Source organism: Conger conger, chromosome 3 (genome assembly GCF_963514075.1).
Source record: "Conger conger chromosome 3, fConCon1.1, whole genome shotgun sequence".
In the NCBI taxonomy this organism is placed as follows: Eukaryota; Metazoa; Chordata; class Actinopteri; order Anguilliformes; family Congridae; genus Conger; species Conger conger.
In genome coordinates, this window is record NC_083762.1 from 33056362 (window position 1) to 33067706 (window position 11345).

An 11345-nucleotide genomic window follows, 5' to 3' on the forward strand; every position below is an offset into this window, starting at 1 on the left:
ATGCACTTCAGAATTAATTTTGCTACTACCACCAGCAGCTATATCTTCAATGAAGATAAGGGAGCCAGTACCTTTGGTAACCATATATACCCAGACCATAACATCACCACCACCATGTTTCACTGATGAGGTGGTATGCTTTGGATCTTGGGCAGTTCCTTCTCACATACTTTGCTTTTGCCATCACTCAGATATAAGTTGATCTTCATCTCATCTGTGAAGAACTGTGGTTGCTCTTTTAAGTACTTCTTCACAAACTACAACCTGGCCATCCTGTTTTTGTGGCTAACCAGTGGTTTGCATCTTGCAGTGTAGCCTCTATTTCTGTTCATGAAGTCATCTGCAGACAGGGGTCATTCACAAATCCACACCTGACTTCTGAAGAGTGTCTCTGATCTGTTGGACAGATGTTTGGGGATTTTACTTTATTATGGAGAGAATTATTCTTTCATCAGCTGTGGGGGTCTTCCTTTGTCTGCCTATGCTCACCAGTGCGCTCTTCTTAATTGTGTTCTAAACTGTTGATTTTGGTCGGCCTAAAGTTTGGCTGATCTCTCTAATGTTTTTTTTTCTTGTTTCTCAGTCTCATAATAGCTTCTTTGGCTTTCATTGGTACAACTACACTCCTCATGTAGATAAACAGCAATAATGGTTTCCAATGGTGATTGAAAGACTAGGTAAATGGTAGGCATTTATATAGCACCTTTATCCAAAGCGTTGTACAATTGATGCTTCTCATTCACCCTTTCATACACACACTCACAGCGATTGGCTGCCATGCAAGGCACCGACAAGCTCGTCAGGAGCATTTGGGGGCTAGGTGTCTTGCTCAAGGACACTTCGACACAGCCCGGGCGGGGGATCAAACTGGCAACCCTCCGACTGCCAGACAACTGCTCTTACTGCCTGAGCCATGTCACCCACTAGGTGCTGAGAGCTCTTCATGCCTGCATTAAGGAGGCAATTAAACCCACTAAAGCGATTACAAACACCTGTGAAACCATGTGAAACTCTGTTTCAGTTGTTGTCACTTTTGTGGTGGCATATGCAGGCATGGCAACAAAGGTGTCTGCTACTTAGTGTGTATTTCAGGACCACGTGTTCCACACTTTCTCCACGGAAACCACATTGATGATGAGCATGCACTTGAAGCAGTGAGACAGGCTGCTTATTATTTTTCGCCCGATCGATAGTCTGTTACTGTGCTATATATAATCAGTGATCATTAAGCCGATAATTAATTGTTATTCACATATAGTTAATACGCGAGGCCTGTTAATAAACCGAATAGGCCTAATCATTATCATTTACAAAACGTGTGTGCGTGTGCTATAAGTTATAGTCTGATGTTCACTATTCACTAAAACAGGGGAGTTACTATTTTTATAAACAATTTGTTCATTTAATTATATTCATCACAGAAAACATTGATTAGGCACGGAGCCCCCGAAACCCCGAAAAAGATAGTATCTTCTCGATATTATCTTGTCCGCACCAGAGATAAAATATATAATATTTTCTGGATAATTAGGATACGTTTATGGTGTCAACGCAAAGTTTCTTCAGCAGAACCTCTGTGTGTGCCAACGTACTTTACTTGATTAGCTCACACCTCCAGAAATGTGTAGGAGGAGACTGGAGAGTTAGCTATGACAAAAGCGAAAGCTTTTTGGAAGGACGAGACTTAATCCACGGAAATATGTTTCTAAAATACCTGATTAGCTTCTTGTTATTTATACGTACAGGTAAGTGTTTTTTATTTTTTAGATTTAATTTTTGTGAGTATCAAATAATGACTTCGGTATAACTACGTATATCGCTATGAAATATTACTTTGACCAAGTTAAGTTAACTTCCTCATTCTTCGAATTATAGGGAAATACAATAACAGAGGCCTTGATAAAAGTTGCTAACTTAATAGTATTAGACCAGGCTCCTATTCCGTTAAGGCGACTGTCAATAACTTACACATTTTCTAAGTTAGCTAATGGGACGGATGAACAAAAACAAGAGAAGAAACGCTTTATTTCGGGTGTTTTAAATCACTGGCCCGCTCCGCTTATCTTTCGAACTAAATGTGTATTATTATACAGCTATCGGCATCTGGCTGACGCATACATAGACCTACTGAATACAGCGTGTGGCATTTGGTTTTATTCATGCATTTATCCAAAATTGTTGTTTATGCTCAGTGGTGTTGGAACGATGGGCCAGATGTACTAAGTCTTTTGCGACGATTTTCAGACGCACATATGACAGGAAACATGCGTCGAATGTACATGTATGAAATCAAACGTATATATGTATCAAACTGGAAAGAGCAAGAAAGGACGGATAAACTATTGGTGTGACTGATTATGTGGCCGCATTTTACGCTGCGAGCTCCCACTTTATGAAGGGATAACAGCATTCCATGTGTATTTTCCTAGTTCTGGATGTGATGCTTTGACTTGTGGTAGAACCTATGCACTTGTAAATCGCTTTGGATTAAAAGCGTCTGCCAAATGACAAAAATGTTAATGTAAAAAATGGATAATTCACTGTTCTCGATATCCCGCTGTGTGATTTTTACACTGAATGCAGATATGTAAAACAACAGTGGAAAACATATCTTTTGGTACCAAGAATAGTAAGCTGACTTATCAGAAGTAGATTTTGGAGCCAGATAAGCAGAAGACCCAAAGTATATTGCTCCATTGTGTGTAGAAATAAAACTAATTAAAATGCAAATGAATCAAACCGTAAGCAATTTAATAAAGATAATTTTCCATTGTCTGAATTTTATTTTTCCGAGTGGAGGTTCCCCTTTACGCATGCATGTGTGATGTCAAACCAGCCGAAAACAGATTATTTCTGTTGTATTTTTATATCCAGGTGCGCTGACGTTGCTATCACAGCCAGAAAATCTGACTGTTGAGTCAGTGAACTTTCAGAGTGAGCTGTACTGGAGCCCTGTAAGGAATTCTGAAAATGTTCAGTATACAGTGGAGTACCTAGTGTGAGTATGCCTTCGACCATCAGCTGACCAACATTTGTCCATAGTGTTGAGTTCAAATGGCAGCTTTTGTTTGATTTTGATTTGAAAATGACTCATCATCCCAGTTACAGCCAAACAAATCATGTAGTTCTAGGCCCAGTTAAATCTTGAGCTGACAGCATTACATTTAAAACCTTGGTCCTAACCAGCCGCTAAACGGACAGCTCCAATGTATCTTGAAAACAACATCTACCAGACCTCTCCATTCCCACCCCATCCCCCCAGGTATTAGACAAGCTATAGCCTGAAAACCACAGACATCTTAACTCTCACCTAGCATCTTTGTTCAGAAACCACTTCATGGAGCTAACCGATGCAGTTCAATTGAATACAGGGAAAACTAAGGAAGCACAAGTAGTTTTAAATCTCGCAAGGGATAATCTAAATTAATGAGCATGCACCTTTGGTAATTTCCTCAGGATAAGAGGTTGAAGAACAACTAACAAGGTGTTTCCACTTTTTTCAGGAATCATGATAGCGACAAGGGATCAAGGTAAGAGAATATTTCCCTTGTTTAATATGTATACTGTGTTTAATGTATGAAATTTGTATACTGTATATTTTGCATCCTCATTTCTTCAGGATTCTGTGTTGACTGTTGTCTGGTGGTGCCATGCTACCTTTCTAAATTTGAATTCCCGGAGATGCCGCAATTGTTGAATGTAGCCTCATCGCATTTTGTTTTTGATAATTGTAGTGAACATCTTTGGTTGGAAATTCCGGAATGCTCATCCCTAAGAGCTAGTCGATGCAACCTGACCTCCAGTTTTAGTGGCTTGTATGCAAGCATTAATGCGACGCTGAGGGTCCGGGCATATGATGGAAAACAGGACTCACCCTGGAGCCATTCCAGACCATTCCAGGCCTTGTTCCAGTGTAAGGGTCCTTCCGCATGCTTCTTCATGTGGGCTCCCGAACTCCAGAGGATCTGCCACCCATACCATTTTCCTGTCATTTTATTAAAGACAAGCTGAAATGAAAACGTACTTTTCCCTCAATTAACCAATTCGTCAACCATACGAACATGTCTTAAAGTATAATATTCCAAAATATTGATAAAATTGGAATACTTGTTTTTTTCCATCCACTTCCTGGAAAATAAGATTTTATGAGATTTGACGTCATCGTGTACCAGTGGGATTATATGTTGATCAAATGTCGGTGCTCCTCCAAACAAATATCCTTTCCACATACTCATTTGATGTCCCCCTCCTCATTTGACATTAGTCAAATTGATACCCCCCCTTCAAAAATTCCTCAAGATCCATTTCACTGGTGTATATGTCATATCGTGGAAGCTAATGCTGCTCTAACTTCTGTTTCAGCTTGTCTTTAAGATCTTTAGAATAGGCCCTATAGAATAGGGTTAATTTACAGTGATTTTATAGTGCAATCTGTAAGTACAGTAAACAGTGGTACAATTTCTGTACTTCAGCCAATTGGATTTGAAGTGAAACAATGAGTATGAAGTTAAAGTGACTGTCACCTTTAATTTTAGGGTATTTACATTTGCATTTAGGGTATTTTTCTACATAGTCCCTCCATTTTAGGGGAACGAAAGTAATTGGACGCCTCAAAGCTGTTTCTGATTAGTTTGATTCGTCAGCTGTATTCCATCTCTTACTTAGCGCAAGTATAAGAAAGCATTGATCTTGATTCTAGGTTTTTGATTGCCTTTGGAGTCTTGGCGTTTGTCAACCTGAGTGCCATTGACAGTCAAAGAAGCTATTATTATTTTTTTTTTTTTTAACAGATATTTTTTAGGCCTTTTTCAGCTTTATTGGACAGTATATAGAGACAGGAAGAATGGGGGCGAGAGAGAGGGAAAGACATTTTGTCAGACGGTCGGATTCGAACCGTTGACGTCGCGGCTCACAATGACCATGCGGTCAGTGCTCTGCAGGCTGCGCCACCGAGACACCCCAAAGAAGCTATTATGAGGCTGAGAAATAATCATAATAAATAAAAAACAAACATTGAAGTATTTTCAAAGTCTTTATTGTGGTCAAAGAGAGTCAAACAGAATCAGCAGGGATCAGTAAGGATAATCCAAAACATGGTCATGGTCACAGGCGAAGGGTCGATAACAAACAGGCACAACAGAAAAAAACAGAATCGGAAAACGGAAGTCGAAAAGCTAAAACTGATCTACAGAGTCTACACTGCAAGACTCAAGCCACTAGAAACCTGCAAAAACAAGATAGCCAGATTACAGTTTGCTAAATAGTATCTAAAAGAGCCAGCAGAGTTCAGGAAAAAGGTCTTGTGGACAGAGGCAAATTTTTACTTTTACAGAGTTGTAGCAAGAGCAAAGTGTCGAGGCTAAAATCAACCAAAGCGCTATAACACCCCCACCACTGACTCATGGTGGTGGGTGTGTTATAGTGTGGGCATATATAGCTGCCACAGGTTCTGGCTTTCTTGCCTTGATAATGTAACTGCTGATGGCAGCAGCAGAATGAATTCTGAAGTGTACAGAAGCATGCCTTCAAACTCAGCGGACAGTACTTCACCCCACAGTAATGCAACTGTAATGATCCCAAACATACTGTATACATGTGCTCTCTTTCTTCTTAATGATGTTCCAAATAAGCCTACTGTTTGTCCTGAGGATTGAGTATACCTGCGTAATCAGAAGCAGCTGAGAAGCCATATAAAAATGGATGTGATTCCTATGGCTATAAATACCCTCAAAATAAAGGTGGCAGTCTGCACATATTCATTGTTTTGTTTCAAATCTAATGTGGTAGAGTACAGACCCAAAATAACAGATATTGTACTACTCTCAAAGTACTTAGACTGTGCATGTGTGTATTGGCTGTTTTATAAAACTTATATTCCTTATTGTATTTTTCATCATTTGGAATACCCAGTCATATTTGTAGGCCTGTTCAATCGGGCCATGATAAAGCCAGTTATTCATGGATCTGATGAGCCTGCTGAATATAGCACAGGCTTCACATGCTGCTACTAAATGAATAGGTATCATGTAAACGCTAATGCAAGTGTTAAGCAAGTCCGGCCTCTTGGTCTCAAGTGTTGTCTTTCCTCTTTCAGCCCTCCTTGGTCCACCAAATGTTACCCTGTCAGCCAGACGTAACGAAGGCTGGCTGGAAGTGCGCATACGAGACCCCTTTGACAGATCCCATCTCTCACCTGACCTGAAGTTCAGGCTCTACTACAAGAAAGAGGATAGCGACTGGATGGTGATTATTATTATTATTATTATTTTTTGTATACTTGTGCGTGTGTGTGTGTGTGTGTGTGTGTGTGTGTGTGAATTCTCACAATGGCCTGATGAGATCTCCCCCCCCCCCCCCCCCCCACAGGTATATAATGACATCTCATCCTTCGTGTTGATTGATACATTTGAGGAGGGGTTCAAATACTGCGTGAAAGCTCACTATCTCTGGCGCGGCAAGCTAAGGCCGAACAGTATCCCCAGTACGCCGAAGTGTGCCATGATTTTAGAGTCCGGTAAGAGGGCCCCTGCTTTTCTCCTGGGTTTCTTTTGGTTTGAGCCATGCAAGCCATAGGCTTACATTTTGTGCTCAATGCCTCTGTTTTATTTGCTTTTGTCATCTTTGTATATATTTGTATTTATTATTTTAAATAAATTATTATTCTTCTCTTACTAGTCTGTCTCTTTCTAATCTCATCCTTTTAGGTGGTTTACCAGTGATTTACTCTCCCTTAGGTCGTAGCATACTGTGGGTTGCTGTGCTGAGCCTGCAGTTTCACACAAGCGCTGTGACATCTCCCTCTCTCTGTCCCCCCCCCCCCCCCCCCTCCCCCTCCCTCCTCCAGAATCTGCCAGGTCGATCCGGATCATGTGGGTTACGGGACTGATGGTGTGCGTGACTTTGGCGTTTGTACTATTTGGCATCTACATGGGCCCCAAATTCTATGATAAACTGAAGCAGGCCCTGCGGCCCCCACTGCAGCTGCCAGAACACCTACATGAGGTACAGGGCTCCAAGTCTGTGTGTATGTCTGTGTGTCTGTGTGTCTGTCTGTACCCAGCTACAATACACTGGTCTCTAATGCAATTACTGTACTGTACTACTGGTGTTCTAGTACTCTATACTATATACTGTGCTGGACTATGCTCATAGGCATCTACAGGAGGGGCACCATGGGGCGAAGATTAAGGAGAGAGCACCATTGTACAGTATTAAAGACTTGGACAACTGCAATAAAACCATTAAGACCCAGCCAGGCTGTGGCGAGAAATAGAGACTTACTGGGATGTTCCAGTAAGTTTAAATCTTAGTGTTTCCCGGTAATAACCTGCTTATATAACTTGGTGCTCAGTGCTTGAATTAGTTTGTTCCTATTTTGCCCATATGCGTACTGTTATTTCTTATAGCGTACCGCTATTTACTAATGGAACTAGGCACACATGCTATGGTTACTTACCTTTTTTTAACTTTTACTACCAAATTAAAGGTAGCCTAAATTCTTAAAACAGTTGACACCTCCCAAAACATCTATGGAATCTCAAATTTGTAGAATTCCACTTGATGTGATTTACAAACTCCTTAAAAACTATATTATTTCCTATTAAACGACTTCTTGGGGCAGCAGTGGCGCAACAGGCTAAGATGCAGCAGACTTGTGGTTGCAGTTTGCTGCAGTTGCACAAACTTGGTAAAAGCCAAGTTTGGCCGGCTCACGTGGAGCGGCATAATTGGCTCGCCGCTCCAGAGGGAGGGTCTTGGCAGGGTTAGCTGATCACCGCGAAATAAGCGCCTCAGACGGCTTGGAACCACGGACACAATTAGAGGGATGAAACGTCTTGAAGAAGGCGTGTTGCTCTTCCTCGGCCCACCAGGGGGTGGGGTGTGGATGGTGTATCTAACTTGAATTGAATTAGAGGGGGGTAAAATTGGCTACTAAACTGGGAGAAAAAGGGAAAAATCTGAAATAAATTTTAAATAAAAAAAGACTTATTGACCCAACAGTATATTGAAAGTACTGGGATTTCTAGATTTCGCTAAAAATTTTCCCACTTCGAGCACTGCTGGTACTGTTTTTATTTTTTATTTTTTATTTTTTATTTTTTATTGATTGCTAGTACGCTGTTAGAACCTGCAGGCGTGTGTACAGGAAGTTAAAATGAGTCTAGTGCAGAGTGGGGGGAGGGGGATTTGTGGGGAAGGTAGTCAGACAGGCCAGGGTACTTCCCAGGCAGCAGTTTCTAGAGGCCCGGACAAAGGCACCGCCTTTATCAAGTGATAAACTGCAGAGTACAGTCTTCACTGTCATCTTCGCTGTTTTCTTGCTATATTCTCATGCTGTGTATACACCAGCCAAGTCAACGCATCAGCTGGTCTACAGGCTTGGTATATTCCCTGCTTCACTCCCTATAATTCCAGCCCACGCCTCCTCTCCTGCATTCTTCTCCCATTCTGCCTCATTACTCCAGTTAAACTCCGCTATACTCTCTGTGTGTTTTGCCCTTCACCCAGTTCCTGTCTGGGGAAGAACAGTTTGTCCAGTTCCCAGCGAGCAGCAGCTCCAGCTCAGAGGATGAGCCCTTTGACAAGGTTTCCCTGGTGACCATCGACAAGGAGGTGGTGTTGGAGGAACCAAGTTCAACCCATGGACACACCCGATCCTGACGTTACATTAATGGCATTTGGCAGACGCTCTTATCCCGAGCGACGTACAGTTGATTAGACTAAGAGACAATCCTCCCCTGGAGAAATGCAAGGGCTTGCTCAAGGGCCTGACAGCTGTTCGGATCTTATTGTGGCTACACCAGGGATCGAACCACCGACCTTGCGTGTCCCATTTACCTTAAACACTATGCTACAGGCCGCTGTGATGTGGAACCGCAAAAAATTTTAAATTGGAAAACAAGTTCCTACAACCTCCGCTCCCAGAACCTGCCACTTCTTACTGTACCATTTTAGGAGTATACTTCAGACTCTAAAAACTGAGGTCGACAGCTGTTTTACTTGAGACAGTTTTTACTTGAGATTGTATTAATGTCATTTGTGTTGTGCTTTTTGTATTGTACTGAAGATTATTTTGTTACCTCTTGCTCCTCCCTTGGCCAGGGCTCCCTGATCTCACCTGGTTAAATAAAGGAGAAATAAGTTAACTGAGCTTGCCTCATTTTAAAAATGACAGCAAAAGCTTTACTAAAGAAAGTAAAAGTGTTGAACACGTCTCATAATACGGGCAATTTAGACTCTCCAATCAGCCTAACCTGCACATCATCATGTCGCAGGGCACACACACCATTCACTCACACACACAGGCAATTTAGACTCTCCAATCAGCCTAAACTGCATGTCTTTGGACTGTGGGAGGAAACCGGAGTACCCGGAGGAAACCCATGCAGACACGGGGAGAACATGCAAACTCCACAGAGAGGGCCCCGGCCAACGGGGATTGGAACCCAGGACCTCCTTGCTGTGAGGCGGCAGTGCTAACCACTGCACCATCCGTGTCGCCCAATCTATTCAGTACTGGGAAATCTGAAACTGAAACTTTATATCACTTAATTGAATCAGTTATGTACAGTGGTGTGAAAAAGTGTTTGCCCCCTTCCTGATTTTTTTTTTTTTTTTTTTGCATGTTTGTCACACTTCAATGTTTCACAAACAAATTTAAATATTATTCAAAGACAACACAAGTAAACACAAAATGCAGTTTTTAAATGAAGGTTTTTATTATTAAGGGAGAAAAAAAAAAATCAAAACCTACATGGCCCTGTGTAAAAAAGTGATTGCCCCCTAAACCTAATAACTGGTTGGGCCACCCTTAGCAGCAACAACTGCAATCAAGCGTTTGCGATAACTTGCAATGAGTCTCTTACAGCGGTGTGGAGGAATTTTGGCCCACTCATCTTTGCAGAATTGTTGTAATTCAGCCACATTGGAGGGTTTTCGAGCATGAACCGCCTTTTTAAGGTCATGCCACAGCATCTCAATAGGATTCAGGTCAGGACTTTGACTTCATTTTGTTTTTCTTCAGCCATTCAGAGGTGGACTTGCTGGTGTGTTTTGGATCATTGTCCTGCTTCAGAACCCAAGTTCGTTTCAGCTTGAGGTCAGGAACAGATGGCCGGACATTCTCCTTCAGGATTTTTTGGTAGACAGCAGAATTCATGGTTCCATTTATCACAGCAAGTCTTCCAGGTCCTGAAGCAGCAAAACAGCCCCAGACCATCACACTACCACCACCATATTTTACTGTTGGTATGATGTTCTTTTTCTGAAATGCGGTGTTACTTTTACGCCAGATGTAATGGCGTACACACACACACCTTCCAAAAAGTTCAACTTTTGACTTGTCAGACCACAGAGTATTTTTCCAAAAGTCTTGGGGATCATCAAGCTGTTTTCTGGCAAAATTGAGACGAGCCTTAATGTTCTTTTTGCTCAGCAGTGGTTTTCGTCTTGGAACTCTGCTATGCAGGCCATTTTTGCCCAGTCTCTTTCTTATGGTGGAGTCATGAACACTGACCTTAACTGAGGCAAGTGAGGCCTGCAGTTCTTTGGATGTTGTTGTGGGGTCTTTTGTGACCTCTTGGATGAGTCGTCGCTGCGCTCTTGGGGTAATTTTGGTCGGCCGGCCACTCCTGGGAAGGTTCACCACTGTTCCATGTTTTTGCCATTTGTGGATAATGGCTCTCACTGTGGTTCGCTGGAGTCCCAAAGCTTTAGAAATGGGTTTATAACATTTTCCAGACTGATAGATCTCAATTACTTTCTTTCTCATTTGTTCCTGAATTTCTTTCGATCTCGGCATGATGTCTAGCTTTCGAGGATCATTTGGTCTACTTCACTTTGTCAGGCAGGTCCTATTTAAGTGATTTCTTGATTGAGAACAGGTGTGGCAGTAATCAGGCCTGGGTGTGGCTAGAGAAATTGAACTCAGGTTTGATAAACCACAGTTAAGTTATGTTTTAACAGGGGGGGGGCAATCACTTTTTCACACAGGGCCATGTAGGTTTGGATTTTTTTTCTCCCTTAATAATAAAAACCTTCATTTAAAAACTGCATTTTGTGTTTTCATGTGTTGTCTTTGAATAATATTTAAATTTGTTTGATGATCTGAAACATTTAAGTGTGACAAACATGCAAAAAAATAAGAAATCAGGAAGGGGGCAAACACTTTTTCACACCACTGTATATAAACATTTGAATGAGCAAGCCTCGATGGCCTTGTTTTCTAGCGGTTTGCAATATAAACAAGACTGCTTTTCTACATGAACTGGAGTACATCATTTTGTCATGACGCTTCTAAAATCTAAAGTCAATAACAAGGCAGGAGTAGTCTTTGTCTGCGTCTC

General features: G+C 41.7%; 1 protein-coding gene across 2 annotated transcripts; it reads left to right on the plus strand.

Annotated features, from left to right (window-relative positions):
- Window positions 1-2860: 2860 nt before the first annotated feature.
- Window positions 2861-9064, plus strand: ifngr2 (interferon gamma receptor 2). 2 transcript variants are annotated; one of them, XM_061233408.1, is made up of 6 exons: window positions 2861-2998; window positions 3504-3913; window positions 6095-6243; window positions 6367-6514; window positions 6845-7002; window positions 8509-9064. In XM_061233408.1, the coding sequence occupies exons 2-6, from the start codon at window positions 3577-3579 to the stop codon at window positions 8659-8661; spliced, it is 945 nt and encodes a 314-aa protein (XP_061089392.1). In that variant the 5' UTR covers window positions 2861-2998; window positions 3504-3576; the 3' UTR covers window positions 8662-9064. The 2 variants fall into 2 exon arrangements, with proteins under 2 accessions (XP_061089392.1, XP_061089391.1); XM_061233407.1 differs by having other exon boundaries at window positions 2866-3913.
- Window positions 9065-11345: the final 2281 nt, after the last annotated feature.

Coding starts and splice junctions, on each gene's coding strand:
- ifngr2 (XM_061233408.1), top strand. CDS start 3,577: ATGAAATTTGTATACTGTATATTTTGCATCCTCATTTCTTCAGGATTC. Junction 3,914..6,094: donor ATTCCAGGCCTTGTTCCAGT/GTAAGGGTCCTT, acceptor TTCCTCTTTCAG/CCCTCCTTGGTCCACCAAAT. Junction 7,003..8,508: donor TGCCAGAACACCTACATGAG/GTACAGGGCTCC, acceptor CCCTTCACCCAG/TTCCTGTCTGGGGAAGAACA.